Here is a 16,097-nt window from a genome sequence, read left to right as displayed (position 1 = left end):
CTCTGATAGTCGGGGTGACTGCGTCGTAACTTGTCAAGAAGAAATTGGGGGGGGAACACGTTGTCGGAGAGCGTCGGTAAAAGTCATCCATACTCCCCAACAGCTGGTCTAATTCACAGTCACAACAAGCCTAGATGTAAACAGATGGGAGGCTACCCAGGACACACGCGGGATGCCCGTCAGCCTGCCGACTACAACCCCGGGCGTCCCAGCCCCAATCCTGAAGATTCTCCAGCTTCAATGTTTGCAATCATCTTTTTTTGTGTGTGTATTTTGTATCTTAATTCTGGTTATTATTTAGAAGAAATTTGATTTAAAGGAGATTTATATGTGTGTGTATGTATGTGTGTGTGTGTGTGTGTGTATATATATATATATATATATATATATATATATATATATATATATATATTGTGTGTGTATTTTATTGTTAATATTTTATTACTTTTTTTTATTATGAAAATGGGTATACATATTAAAAAAACAAGCTATATAATCTTAAACAATACAAGTCACAACTGGTACAGGCGGAGAGAGGACCCTGCCCACGAGGGCTCACAATCTACATACATATATACACTGGGTATGGAAAGGGCAGCCTGGGCGCACTACTGTAATACAGCGTAATGAAGGGAGGTGCAATAACCAGTAGTAAGAATACTGCATCCAAGAATGGGAGAAAAAAGCACAACTGTAAGGTATGCACACTACACCTAAAAAAAAAGTTACAGTAAAAATAACTTTATTGGCACACAATTACAAAAAATAACACAAAACATATGTAAAATCACATCCTACCCCCGCCAATATTAAATATCAGATTTTAGCACAAAACAGAATGATTTTTCTACATTTATATTTATTCTTTTAATAGAGAATGGCTTCATTCCTGATGCTTTGCTAGAAGAGGTGATGAAAGCGTTGGATCTTGTCTCAGAACCGGAGTAGTAAGTACATAATTAAGCATGCATTAATTAGCATTTCCTGCTTCTCCCCGGGGGTGGGAACAGATGACAAAAGTGGAGACCATTACAAAGATTATTCACTGTCCTCTACCCTTTAAGATAAGTTACTAGTCTTATCCTATTCATACTTGACCAATCAAATTCAGCTAAAAGCATGCTAGTCTTTGCTTGATGCAACTTTATTATTTTATGCCAAACTTATAAAAACTTTACAAACATTTTTTCTTTATAATCCATTATATTTGCTACTGAAAAGCTGTGTGAAGATGAACGTCACCTTTTTTTTACTCTTCTGACAAAATGTAGAAGAGAAATGAATATTCGCCCCATTCCACTGCAGGAAGGCTCCGGCCAACACTGTGCTTGCTTGAGAGCAGTGAATAGTCATTGCTCTGCACACACAGTCTCGGTGTGCCGAGCATTGAGTATTCCGGCAGCTGTCCTCCGGCGAGCAAGCAACGCATGACGTCCCTGCCACAAGCATAAAGCAGCTGCTGGCATTGAAGCAGGACGCTGCGAGAGAGCGCAGGGAAGGTAAGTGTAATGGTTTTTTTTTTTTTTATGTTTTCTGATGGGGCCCTGCATACCAGGATAAGGATGGGACCAATCATACCAGGAGCGGCACGAGGACAAATCATACCAGGATTCCATTAAAGAGAAATGAATATTCATTGCCCCCCATGGGCGTGGAATGGAGTGGATATTCATTTCTCTTTAGCAGCGGGCACCAGAGTTAGCCGCAGCCGCCGGCTCCTGCCTCTGTGACCTCACTGCTCCGCCGATGCCGCTACCCCACCTCCCCACTACAGCCAGAGGCGGTACTTCCGTTCTATAAGAAAACCCCACTCCCCCCCCCCCCCCCCATTTTCCTCCACATTTTTGGAGGAAAAACGTGCATCTTATAGTCCGAAATATACGATCTATATACACCGTATTTTTCAAATTATAAGACGCACCTAGGTTTTAGAGGAGAAAATTAGAAACAAATTGAAGCAAAAAATGTGGTCAATTCTGTACTTAATATCCCCTATCCTGATATATATGGTCTCTTCATCCCCATCCTGGTGTGCATGGGCCCCCTCATCCCTATCCTTGTATACATGGTCCCCTCATCCCTAGACTGGTGTGCATGGGCCCCCTCATCCCTATCCTTGTATACATGGTCCCCTCATCCCTAGACTGGTATGCATGGCCCCCTCATCCCTATCCTTGTATACATGGTCCCCTCATCCCTATCCTTGTATACATGACCCTCTCATCCCTAGACTGGTATGCATGGCCCCCTCATCCCTATCCTGGTATGCACTGCTCCTCATCCCTAGCCTGGTATGCGTGGCTCCCTCATCCATAGCCTGGTATGCATGGCTCCCTCATCCCTAGCCTGGTAAGCATGGCCCCCTCATCCCTAGCCTGGAAAGCATGGCCCCCTCATCCCTAGCCTGGTAAGCGTGGCTCCCTCATCCCTAGCCTGGTATGCGTGGCTCCCTCATCCCTAGCCTGGTATGCGTGGCTCCTCATCCCTAGCCTGGTATGCGTGGCTCCCTCATCCCTAGCCTGGTATGCATGGCCCCCTCATCCCTAGCCTGGTATGCGTGGCTCCTCATCCCTAGCCTGGTATGCGTGGCTCCCTCATCCCTAGCCTGGTATGCGTGGCTCCTCATCCCTAGCCTGGTATGCGTGGCTCCCTCATCCCTAGCCTGGTATGCGTGGCTCCCTCATCCCCAGCCTGGTATGCGTGGCTCCCTCATCCCCATCCTGGTATGCGTGGCTCCCTCATCCCTTGCCTGGTATGCGTGGCTCCCTCATCCCTTGCCTGGTATGCGTGGCTCCCTCATCCCTAGCCTGGTATGCGTGGCTCCCTCATCCCCATCCTGGTATGCGTGGCTCCCTCATCCCCATCCTGGTATGCGTGGCTCCCTCATCCCTAGCCTGGTATGCGTGGCTCCCTCATCCCTAGCCTGGTATGCGTGGCTCCCTCATCCCTAGCCTGGTATGCGTGGCTCCCTCATCCCTAGCCTGGTATGCGTGGCTCCCTCATCCCTAGCCTGGTATGCGTGGCTCCCTCATCCCTAGCCTGGTATGCGTGGCTCCTCATCCCCAGCCTGGTATGCGTGGCTCCCTCATCCCCAGCCTGGTATGCGTGGCTCCCTCATCCCCATCCTGGTATGCGTGGCTCCCTCATCCCCATCCTGGTATGCGTGGCTCCCTCATCCCCAGCCTGGTATGCGTGGCTCCCTCATCCCTAGCCTGGTATGCGTGGCTCCCTCATCCCTAGCCTGGTATGCGTGGCTCCCTCATCCCTAGCCTGGTATGCGTGGCTCCCTCATCCCTAGCCTGGTATGCGTGGCTCCCTCATCCCCTAGCCTGGTATGCGTGGCTCCCTCATCCCTAGCCTGGTATGCGTGGCTCCCTCATCCCTAGCCTGGTATGCGTGGCTCCCTCATCCCTAGCCTGGTATGCGTGGCTCCCTCATCCCTAGCCTGGTATGCGTGGCTCCTCATCCCCAGCCTGGTATGCGTGGCTCCCTCATCCCCAGCCTGGTATGCGTGGCTCCCTCATCCCCAGCCTGGTATGCGTGGCTCCCTCATCCCCATCCTGGTATGCGTGGCTCCCTCATCCCCATCCTGGTATGCGTGGCTCCCTCATCCCCATCCTGGTATGCGTGGCTCCCTCATCCCCATCCTGGTATGCGTGGCTCCCTCATCCCTAGCCTGGTATGCGTGGCTCCCTCATCCCTAGCCTGGTATGCGTGGCTCCCTCATCCCTAGCCTGGTATGCGTGGCTCCCTCATCCCTAGCCTGGTATGCGTGGCTCCCTCATCCCTAGCCTGGTATGCGTGGCTCCCTCATCCCCATCCTGGTATGCGTGGCTCCCTCATCCCTAGCCTGGTATGCGTGGCTCCCTCATCCCTAGCCTGGTATGCGTGGCTCCCTCATCCCTAGCCTGGTATGCGTGGCCCCCTCATCCCTAGCCTGGTATGCGTGGCTCCCTCATCCCCATCCTGGTATGCGTGGCTCCCTCATCCCCATCCTGGTATGCGTGGCTCCCTCATCCCTAGCCTGGTATGCGTGGCTCCCTCATCCCTAGCCTGGTATGCGTGGCTCCCTCATCCCTAGCCTGGTATGCGTGGCCCCCTCATCCCTAGCCTGGTATGCGTGGCTCCCTCATCCCCATCCTGGTATGCGTGGCTCCCTCATCCCCATCCTGGTATGCGTGGCTCCCTCATCCCTAGCCTGGTATGCGTGGCTCCCTCATCCCTAGCCTGGTATGCGTGGCTCCCTCATCCCTAGCCTGGTATGCGTGGCTCCCTCATCCCTAGCCTGGTATGCGTGGCTCCCTCATCCCTAGCCTGGTATGCGTGGCTCCCTCATCCCCATCCTGGTATGCGTGGCTCCCTCATCCCTAGCCTGGTATGCGTGGCTCCCTCATCCCTAGCCTGGTATGCGTGGCTCCCTCATCCCTAGCCTGGTATGCGTGGCTCCCTCATCCCTAGCCTGGTATGCGTGGCTCCCTCATCCCTAGCCTGGTATGCGTGGCTCCCTCATCCCCATCCTGGTATGCGTGGCTCCCTCATCCCCAGCCTGGTATGCGTGGCTCCCTCATCCCTAGCCTGGTATGCGTGGCTCCCTCATCCCTAGCCTGGTATGCGTGGCTCCCTCATCCCTAGCCTGGTATGCGTGGCTCCCTCATCCCCTAGCCTGGTATGCGTGGCTCCCTCATCCCCTAGCCTGGTATGCGTGGCTCCCTCATCCCCTAGCCTGGTATGCGTGGCTCCCTCATCCCCTAGCCTGGTATGCGTGGCTCCCTCATCCCTAGCCTGGTATGCGTGGCTCCCTCATCCCTAGCCTGGTATGCGTGGCTCCCTCATCCCTAGCCTGGTATGCGTGGCTCCCTCATCCCTAGCCTGGTATGCGTGGCTCCCTCATCCCTAGCCTGGTATGCGTGGCTCCCTCATCCCTAGCCTGGTATGCGTGGCTCCCTCATCCCTAGCCTGGTATGCGTGGCTCCCTCATCCCTAGCCTGGTATGCGTGGCTCCCTCATCCCTAGCCTGGTATGCGTGGCTCCCTCATCCCTAGCCTGGTATGCGTGGCTCCCTCATCCCTAGCCTGGTATGCGTGGCTCCCTCATCCCCATCCTGGTATGCGTGGCTCCCTCATCCCCATCCTGGTATGCGTGGCTCCCTCATCCCCATCCTGGTATGCGTGGCTCCCTCATCCCCAGCCTGGTATGCGTGGCTCCCTCATCCCCAGCCTGGTATGCGTGGCTCCCTCTTCCCCAGCCTGGTATGCGTGGCTCCCTCATCCCTAGCCTGGTATGCGCGGCTCCCTCATCCCTCGCCTGGTATGCAGGGCCCCCTCATCCCTATCCTTGTATACGTGGTCCCCCTCATCCCTAGCCTGGTATGCGTGGCTCCATCAGAAAACATTTTTAAAAAACCCATTACACTTGCCTTCGTCCGCTCCCTCGCTGCTGCTTCATGCTTGTAAGCAGCACATAGCAGGGAAGTCATGCGTTGCTTACAAGCTTAAGGACAGCTGTCAGAATACTCACTGCTCTGCATGCCGGGACTGTGTGCGTGGATTACAGTGAGTATTCATTGCTCACTCTTTAGTAGCGAGCACGGTGTCTGCGTCGGCTTCCTGCAGCTGTCGGCGTTCACGTGTCCCCGATACTAAAGGAAATGAATATTCACCACATTCCACGCCAATGGGAGTGGAGCGCAGTGAATATGCATTTCTCTTAAGTAGCGGGCACACGGGAACCACATGGCAGCTGCAGGAAGATTGGAGATTCTCATTACATTACTAGGTGCCTCGTTGCTCTTAGTCCTGCTGCTCTGTGTAACCCCGCCCCCACCACTGATTGGCTGCTTTCTGCTTATGCACAGTGTACACCAGCCAGTCAGTGATGTGGGCGGAGTTATTCCGGGCTCAGCATTCGGGAACTGATGGATCAGCAGCAGAGAAAACTGCAATTTTTATCAAAATGACAGCAAGCAGCCCAGGAAGTGATACATCGCTGGAATCCGGGTCTCTGCCCCTACATCCTGCTACTCTCAGATGGGCTAGCAGAAACCTGCTGACAGATTCCCTGTAATGTTGGGGTAAATAATCTGTGTTGATAACTGAATGCACTTATTGCATTTTTATATAATTCCACTTCATAGACTTGATGTTTTGGTTTTTTTTTGTTTTTATTTATTTTATTTTTGGAAAATAACAAATGTGCATTTAATTAAAATAAGGGACATGTGAGAAATAAGTCTTCTGTGCATGTGCAATTAATCTTCAGGTATTTACACGAACCATGTAAGTTGTAAGCAAGTTTCTGTAAATACGCTGCTTCCAACAGACCCAAACCGGCCACATGTGACCTGCGCTTCCAGCAGGCGGACGCCTCCCCATCCAGGGTTATGTGAATGGGCTCCGTTCTCACGGGACCCTCGGGCAACAGCATCGTCCTTATTGGAGGGGACGGACGATTTCCCAATGTTAAATTCACAAAGTAAAGCCTTTAGGAACACGAGAGAACCACTTGACCCACCTAGACCGATGTTTCCATGTCTAATGTTCATCTGCTTTTTGTGAGGATTCCGAGAAAGTCGGCTGCAAAAAGATTAAAATTTCCTGGGCTGTGGCCCCTTTAGGCTTTCATTGCACATCGGCTCCCCAGCCTCTCGATTATACAGGGGGCTGCAGTGTTTTCCTGCCCGTTAGACTTGGGTGGCCGTGGTGACCCTGGGCTGAATTGGTCAGCCACATAGTGATGGCGTAGCCTGGGTCGGCCGTTCATTCTTTGGGGAAATAAAAGATGATGCATAGAGTGACTATATCCAGTTTGGCCCCCCGGCCATTGACCTGACAGTGGGCCCTAGTTGGGGTCTGCGGACTTCCTATTTATAGGGCCCGGTGTGAGGAGCGACTGTAGGGTCTTGGCTCGGGTTGCTTTTGTGTCTGCAGCAGCATTACACATAGTCTGTATCACCCGTCGTTGGCTCGCCGCCCTCGAGTCCTGTTGCGTTTCCAGCCCGCGCTCGCGTACTACTCGCACGCTCTTGTTTTTTTTAGAAATGTTTTCCTAATAAGGTTCTGTTTCCCAAAATTATCATCACAGTTTTGGTTTTAATCATAAGATTATGCAGTCTGAAAATAAACCCATATTGGCGACCGAGATGCCATTCAGATGAACGCGTTCCTGGACTTCCCAAAATAGAAGCGCGTTCATTGGCAGAGGCGCAGCGCGGCACCCCGTCGTATCCCACAAGCTGCCCCGCTCATTGTCTGCTCTGCAATGTTTTCTAGCGTAAACCTCATGAAGACCAAATTAGACCCAGAAGGCCTCGGGATCATATTACTGGGCCCGTTCCTCCAGGAGTTTTTCCCAGAACAGGTACTGTGTACGGCTGAAGCCGTGTGTGATTTCTGTGGGCGGAATGCAAAAATATGGAAAAATGATAAATGCACGTGATATATCCACACATACAGTACATGTATAAACTCTGATGTGTACCGGAGACACATATATACACACACATATATGAACACAGTCATACGTACATACATGTAAACACTCGTACATACATATACACATTCACATTCTCACATGTACACACATGTATGTACATAAATTTACACTCAAATGTACACCTAAATATACACTCTCCTACACACACACATCTAAACACTCATACATGTATGTACATGTACACACTGATACAAACATGCATGTAGACACTTGTACACGCATACGCACGTACATATAGATGTACACTTAATAGATGCACTTACATGTACACTCACACTCGCGTACATACATGGTCACTCGTACATTTATGTACATACATGTACACTCATACATACACTCATGTATGTACACATATACAATACTGATTTAAAACTTCATCTTTTTTTTTTTTTTTGTTTGTCTTTTTAGGGTTCCAGAGTCCCCGACTCCTTTGTTGTGTATCATTATAACGGATTGCGGCAGTCCAGCCATAATGAGCAGGTATGTTTCCCATGACACGTCCATTAGTGGTGTGCGCTCTCCTCCTTGGCCGTGTTTGGTGGGCTCTGTATGTTCTCAGCGGCGTGCTCTGTGTCATCACACGTCTTATCTCTCCCCGTCACATTCTTATGTTTCTTCTCATTTTTCCTCGGAAGAATTTAACAGTTCCGAGTCTGCGGTGCCGAGTCTTCAGCCGCTGCCTGGTGATGGGTGTAGGAGTAACAGGGCTATTATCCTGGGCCATCAATCACTTGTTGTTGCTATGGGCGATGTGTTTCCGTGACTTTAGCTCTTCATATATTTATAAGCCGCGCGGTGACCTGGGCCGTCTCATAGATTACATAGGTGTAAATTGAGGCCGTGATGGTGGAGGACCTCCCTGTCCTGCTCTCATCTTGGGTTACTTGTTTAATAAGAGTTTCTCCGGTGCCGCTCATTTCTGCATCAGGAATCTTGGCACATAGAAACTCTCCCGTCATTCAATGTGAGTGAGCTCGCTGATGGATCCTCAGTTAACTTATTCAGCCGCCAACAATAGAGCGTGGAACACACAGAAGGCAAACGATGCAAGATTTGTGAAGAAACCCAATTACAAAACCGATTGTTTGCATTTAGGGGGGAAACAAGACTCAGAAAGGAGGACAACCACTTTAAGGAAACCAGTGGAGTCTTACTGACAATGTCCCGTGGGAGAAAAAGAATGCAAAATATGTGAGCTGGTTAAGAGAGGTGACCTGTCTAGCAGGAGGGTCGCATCAGACACCTTGGAAGGTAGCGGAGTTGTTTCTAGCGATGTCGTCCAGTAAGACGGGAGATGATGGATGCAGCGCTGCGGATTGTAGGAGCGCGCGTCCATCAGGTGGGAGAATGTTCCGCAGGGCCATTGGCTGCGGTTCTGCCGCCGCCGTGCTGCATTCCAGCACGGAAGAGATTATGCGATGCTGTAACCGTGACAACAAGAGGAAATAAACAGCAGCGAAGTGACGTGAGATTGTGGATGTCGTCCTTTTTAGTTTTTTACATTCTCGAGCTTTCACTCTGACGTTACTCTTTCAAATTTGGGTTTAAAAAAAGAACATTTAATACGTCTTACAGAAAGCTGGAAAATGTACAGGGCGGGAAGTGATGGGAGAAAGAGCCCTGCACTGTGGTCTTTTTTTTTTTTTTTTTTTTTATGCATTTTTATTTTGTTCATCTTACTATTAAAAAAAAAAAAAAAAAAACTTGCAATTTTCACACTGGTCACTAGGAACATTATATCTAAACTCTGTTATGCAGATAGGTAATAGAAGCTATAGCCTGGCTATGACCCTACTGAACTGTGTGGAAGTGTTCAATGAGCATGCTCTGATCTGGGCAAACATCATTGAAAAGGGAGGAGGTGAGCTGTGACACCTATTGTGAGTGGTGGATTCTGTGTTACCTACTGTATATAGAGGTGTTATCAGTCATTTTACAGGAGGGGAGCGGTGACATCACCTATTATGAATGGTGAATCCTGTTTACTGTATATAGAGGTGTTATCAGTCATTGTACAGGAGGAGGAGGTGAGCTGTGACAACACCTATTGTGAATGGTGGATCCTGTTATTTACTGTATATAGAGGTGTTATTAGTCATTTTACAGGAGGAGGGGGTGAGCTGTGATATCACCTATTGTAAGTAGTGGCTCCTGTTATCTACTGTGTATAGAGATGTTATCAGTCACTGTACAGGAGAAGGTGAGCTGTGACATCACCTATTGCAGGTCCTGTTATTTAGTGTATGCAATGTTAAATTTTCATCGTTATCTTATCTGCGATGATACTGAAACTGCTGAAAAGCCATTTAAGAAACAGGAAGTATAAATCTAATATTGGGCCTTGTGACCATTGTGAAATTTAAAATGAAGGTTTCTGTTTGTTTTTTTTCAATACAGATAAGACAAGATATATAGAAAGCTTGAAAAAAAAAGTAATATAAAAAATGTTTATATAACAAAAAGTATAAATTGAAAACCAGTGAGAAGTACAGCAGCTGAAAGCTATGAGTGACTCACTGGTACTTGGAGCGATAAAGCCGACGATCTACAACTGCTGCTGAGGAATAAGTGAAACAAAATTGAAATTTAAAATCAGATTTTTAGAAACAGGAATTTTTGAAAACAATGTGCCAGAGGGGTCATTTCCCCCGGGCAGTCCGGCACACCTGATAAGAAAAAAAAAAAGTAGTTTATCTCACACCCAACGCAAATCTGCACCCCTTGGGCCTGTCCGTCCCATCCTGACGTCCTCATTGGCACCGGCCCCTTTGCCTGTGATCCATGTGGATGACGTCACCTACGCCATCTAATCCGAGAAGTCTCGCGCCAGGCTGGATCTGGCGCACTCCCATGGAACCGATTGGCGTGCGTGGATTTGTGATACAGTGGGATTAGAAAATAACTGCAAGCAATTGGAAACCTCTTTATAGGGTCACTAACCTCATTAGAAGGGTGACGCCTGGCTGCGGGTTGCCTTTCATGTGTCTTCTTCCAGTATATCCGATATTTACAGTTAGGTCCATATATATTTGGACAGAGACAACATTTTTCTTATTTTGGTTCTAGACATTACCACAATGAATTTTAAACAAAACAATTCAGATGCAGTTGAAGTTCAAACTTTCAGCTTTGATTTGAGGGGATCCACATTAAAATTGGATGAAGGGTTTAGGAGTTTCAGCTCCTTAACATGTGCCACCCTGTTTTTAAAGGGACCAAAAGTAATTGGACAATTGTCTCCAAGGCTATTTCATGGACAGGTGTGGGCAATCCCTTCGTTATGTCATTCTCAATTAAGCAGATAAAAGGCCTGGAGTTGATTTGAGGTGTGGTGCTTGCATTTGGGAAGTTTTGCTGTGAAGGAAACGTGTGGTCAAAGGAGCTCTCCATGCAGGTGAAACAAGCCATCCTTAAGCTGTAAAAACAGAAAAAACCCATCCGAGAAATTGCTACAACATTAGGAGTGGTAAAATCTACAGTTTGGTACATCCTGAGAAAGAAAGAAAGCACTGGTGAACTCAGCAATGCAAAAAGACCTGGGCGCCCACGGAAGACAACAGTGGTGGATGATCGCAGAATAATCTCCATGGTGAAGAGAAATCCCGTTCACAACAGCCAACCAAGTGACCAACACTCTCCAGGAGGTAGGCGAATCAATATCCAAATCTACAATAAAGAGAAGACTGCATGAAAGTAAATACAGAGGGTTCACTGCACGGTGCAAGCCACTCATAAGCATCAAGAATCAAAAGGCTAGACTGGACTTTGCTAAAAACATCTAAAAAAGCCAGCACAGTTCTGGAAGAACATTCTTTGGACAGATGAAACCAAGATCAACCTCTACCAGAATGATGGAAAGAGAAAAGTATGGCGAAGGCGTGGTACAGCTCATGATCCACAGCATACCACACCATCTGTAAAACACGGCGGAGGCAGTGTGATGGCTTGGGCATGCATGGCGGCCAGTGGCACTGGGTCACTAGTGTTTATTGATGATGTGACACAGGACAGAAGCAGCCGAATGAATTCTCAGGTATTCTGAGTCATACTGTGTGCTCAGATCCAGCCAAATGCAGCCAAACTGATTGGTCGTCGTTTCATACTACAGATGGACAATGACCCAAAACATAAAGCCAAAGCAACCCATGAGTTTATTAAAGCAAAGAAGTGGAATATTCTTGAATGGCCAAGTCAGTCACCTGATCTCAACCCAATTGAGCATGCATTTCACTTGTTAAAGACTAAACTTCAGACAGAAAGGCCCACAAACAAACAGCAACTGAAAACCACCGCAGTGAAGGCCTGGCAGAGCATCAAAAAGGAGGGAACACAGCGTCTGGTGATGTCCATGAGTTCAAGACTTCAGGCAGTCATTGCCAACAAAGGGTTTTCAACCAAGTACTAGAAATGAACATTTTATTTACAATTATTTAATCTGTTCAATTACTTTTGGTTCCTTTAAAAACAGGGTGGCACATGTTAAGGAGCTGAAATCCTAAACCCTTCATCCAATGTTAATGTGGATACCCTCAAATGAAAGCTGAAAGTCTGAACTTCAACTGCATCTGAATTGTTTTGTTTAAAATTCATTGTGGTAATGTCTAGAACCAAAATTAGAAAAATGTTGTCTGTGTCCAAATATATATGGACCTAACTGTGTGTCGTCTTGTTTCTGTTATTTAGGTCGTTTACATTGAAGGAACCGCCGTCATGGGCTTTGAAGACCCCAGATTACAGACCGACGACACCCCCATCAAACGCTGTCTACAAACCAAATGGCCGTACGTAGAGCTTCTGTGGAACACGGACCGGCCGCCATCATTAAACTGACTATACGAGCAACGGACCAATGATCACTCAATCCAAGCGAGGCGATGGAAGGGACGGAATATTCACTGTTAACTGGAAATTCTCAATGTTCTTATGAAGGTTATGGTCTCGATCAAAGAATAAACCGCAGTATAATGTATATACGATGCAATTACTACTCGATCTTCTCCTTGTTTTCCTAAGGGGGGTGCCATTCTTCTTTTTGGGGTACAGGATATATAGCCAGCGGACACGGTATTAGTGATCCGAGTGTGATCTGCAGCATTTTACCTAAATGTACAAGTTATCGCCTCCAGGAGCGGAGCAGGAGGTTTGTGCATGCGCCCTGCCGCTCCATTAACATCCGTGACACTGACAAAGCTGTCTATTGGACATCTTAAAGGGACTCTCTGTGACTGTGGACTTTTTTTTTTTTTTTTTTTTGCTAGTTTGCTACTTAAATGCAATCATTTTTGTAATAGGATTCCATTTAAAAAATTTGCACCGTTTCCCTTCTGTAGCCTCTGTCTATTGCTGTCTGCAGAATGAGTTAACTGAGGATCTGTCAGTGAGCTCGTTCAGTCCAATAGGAGAGGTAGTAGCTTTTTTTTTTTTTTTAAAGTTCATCATAGATCACATCACCGTTTAGTGTGCAAACAAAAAGCTCGCAAAAAATACTGTAAAACTTAAAAATGTTGAAATTCAGCTCCATTATTTTTTTTTAATCCACAAATACCGACATTTAAGTAAATAGAAAAAAAACTTGGAGCCAGTAATGGAGCTGCAGGGCATGTGCACAACTTCCCCTCCATTCACCTCATTCTAACCATGGCCCTGCGGACAGGAGAGTATGGGGGGCTTGCAATCTGTGAGGGTCCCAGTAGTTTGACCAACACCATTCTAACATTTCTCGCTTATCCAGTGGATAGGAAATAACGTGTTCAGGCTGGAATACCCCTTTAAGTAGAGGAGCGTATTCGCATCTGGTCTTATGGTCCTAAAGCCTTACCCCTATATGCCCTCTGGGTCTGAAATGGTGTTACATGGGGTTCAGGGCAACAGTAAAATATCATCTAATGCGGTCGGGGAAGAGTATTCGGCGAGTCTGAGTAATGTAGAGACTCCCCTGGGATAAATAAATTTTCTATAAAGTTACTTATTTTTGGTTCTTCCTCCTGGAAATGTCTAAATAACTTACCGACTGGCCTTTACTAATTTCTCTTGTCAAAAGGGTGTTCTCCTACCCCGTATAACATGGTTTACTCATACTGCCGGAGTACATAGGGGCACATCCTAATGACAAGGAGAATGGTAACACAGGGTGATAAGTTTGCTAATGTATTTACATTTACAGGAAGAATAACAGAGGAACGGCAGAATGAAGAGATCTAAGAAATGAAGCTACAGAATTCTAATTGTATGAGTATATATGGAAATCATCTGTTCGGAGACGTAACACATACAACTGACATGATATTGAGTGTCCGTATCCTCTGTCCTTCTAATTTATCATTAAAGAGGACCTGTCACTTTCCATCAATATGTATTTTTTTTTTTTAGTCTCTTATAAATGCCGCTGTTTTTCTGAATCCGGCGATGCTTTTCTTTTGTTCCTACTCCTTTCCGATCCTGAGATATGGCCTCCTCTTCCATGTGTATAAATTTAGCCTAGTTAGCCAAGTGGGCATGGCTTGTCAAAGACTACGCCCACAGAGAAGCACTATGGCCTACTCCCACTTGGCATCAAGAGTAGATTTATCTACAGGGAAAAGGAGGCCATATCTCAGGAACGGAGAGGCTCAGGAAGAAAAGAGAAACATCGCCGGATTCAGGAGAACAGCGGCGTTTACACAGGGCAAAAAAATTGCATATTTGTGACAAGTAACAGGTCCTCTTAAAGGGGAGGTTTCACTAAAAGATTATCTATGGCGGCTTCTACAACCTCATTGTTGCGGGGACCATTGATTAGCTGGAACCTGAAACAGGGTGTGCAATTCCTCTACAGCGCCACCACAGGACACATGAACAACAGCATGGTGCCCCTTAAAATGAATGGAATGACTTGTTTAGATCTTCAGAGTCCTTAACGGAGGGGGGCTGTGTATTAAGTCGTGTTTAAATCGGACATTACTGACGGGAGAGAAGAGCTCAAGCCTCGTCGTTCTCCATCTCGTCCTTCAATATACGATTTTTCTAAAAAATACGTTTGTGTGAAAAACGCGAATTCATAGTTTCCTCTTAACAACCAATCAGATCACTTTCCTAACATGAGATGGATTCCTATTGGCTGCCATCGGTTACTGTTAATTAATCTGGCCCTCTGTGTTTTTATTTCTGAGCCCATTATACTGCGGGATGGACCAGACATGTATTGTAACTTTTATATATATTTTTTATTTTTTTTTCATTATAATATTCATTCCAATTTGTTGTAATGAAATTATTGCCAAACGCCTTCTGTCCGATTCCTCGGAGCCGCGGCTTATTCCATTCCTGTGTAAAATGCATGAAAAACATCTGGTACTGTAAGACTGAGGTCCACTATTTATTATGTTCATGTCGCTGGCCTTAAATAAATTTTTTTTTTTTGTTGTTTTTTTTTTTTGTTGTTTTTTTTTCCTGATCTGTGATTTTATTTTTGATTTTTCTTTTTGTTTAATTTTATGATTAATAAAAAAAAGTTTAAAAAAAAGTTTACAGGCTTGGACAGTTTTTTCACTGCTACATTAGACACCGGGGGGGGGGGGAAAATAAGATAACACGCCATACACTATTGGCCTTCCTAACTATATTCCCATTTACCTTGTAACTTCTTATAAGTTTCCTCCGGAGGATTCCTGGCATCAGAAATAGGAAGCTCGTACGTCCGGCCATCCTCCGCTGCTTCTTCACAACCTCTTTGTTTTCGGACACAGACCTTGAAGATCACATGAATGGTTCTGATTCATCTGACTCAATCTTATGGTTCTGTAAAGCCCGGGTTATTCTAGGTCAGGATTAGGACACTGCTCTCATTATTTGCTTTTGTCATCCTTCACACTTTTTTTTTTTTTTTTTTTTTTTTTGCTCGTTATGAATTTCATGCTTTTTTTTTGTGGCATTTTTCAGCACATCATTTTTTTTTTTTTTTTTTTTTTTCTGTTCTTTTTTTCTTCCTATAGATAAATCTGTGGGAGAATGAATGAAAAGTCACCTAAAGTTCGCTGCTTTTAGAAAGAATGGCACTTTTTTTTTTTTTTTTTTTTTTTTAGATATACCAGAAAACCAGATCGCTTTAGATCACTCTATTCCCATTTTCATTTGCATTTTGGTTCGTATTTTTTACCATCGGTGCAGCATTTTTTGTTTTTGTTTTTGTTTTTTTTCTCGATGTAAAAAAAAAAAGAAAAAGCATCTCCAACCCATTAAATAGGAAAAATTAAAAAAAAACAAAAAAACACAGCTCTAGGATTCAACACTGATGATATCTGAATGCTATTCATTTTATTTTCTCCCCAGACTTGAATTTGTAATTTTTATCAGATTATCAGATCTAAATCGGACACTTTTTGTAATTTTGTGAAAAATTGGTCTGCAAAAAAAGCAAGACAAAAAAGGACAGGTGAACAATCGCTCCTAAAAGTCAACATCAACGCAACTTTATTTTCTGCAATACACTATGTAGAAATGAGGCTTTCTATATAATTAAAGGGGTTATTTATGGTATTTTGGCACATGAGTCTAAGGCCACGTTCACACGTTCAGTATTTGGTCAGTAGTTTACATCAGTATTTGAAAGCCAAAACCAGGAGTGGGTG

At 46.0% G+C, this 16,097-nt stretch overlaps 1 protein-coding gene across 6 annotated transcripts in view; it reads left to right on the top strand.

The window, feature by feature from the left end:
• MINDY3 (MINDY lysine 48 deubiquitinase 3) overlaps positions 1–12,460 on the top strand; it is a 108,496-nt gene extending 96,036 nt beyond the window's left edge. For all 6 annotated transcript variants that reach the window (XM_073581943.1, XM_073581941.1, XM_073581942.1 and 3 more), the window contains 4 exons: positions 875–947; positions 7,269–7,356; positions 7,900–7,971; positions 12,175–12,460. In XM_073581943.1, coding sequence (XP_073438044.1) covers positions 875–947; positions 7,269–7,356; positions 7,900–7,971; positions 12,175–12,321 — 380 coding nt within the window. In that variant the 3' untranslated portion in view covers positions 12,322–12,460. The remainder of the gene's footprint in view (positions 1–874; positions 948–7,268; positions 7,357–7,899; positions 7,972–12,174) is intronic.
• Positions 12,461–16,097: the final 3,637 nt, after the last annotated feature.

This window comes from Dendrobates tinctorius, unplaced genomic scaffold (genome assembly GCF_039654945.1).
Source record: "Dendrobates tinctorius isolate UK_male_01 unplaced genomic scaffold, ASM3965494v1 ptg000070l, whole genome shotgun sequence".
Lineage (NCBI taxonomy): Eukaryota > Metazoa > Chordata > Amphibia > Anura > Dendrobatidae > Dendrobates > Dendrobates tinctorius.
This window is presented reverse-complemented; position numbering and strand designations above follow the sequence as displayed.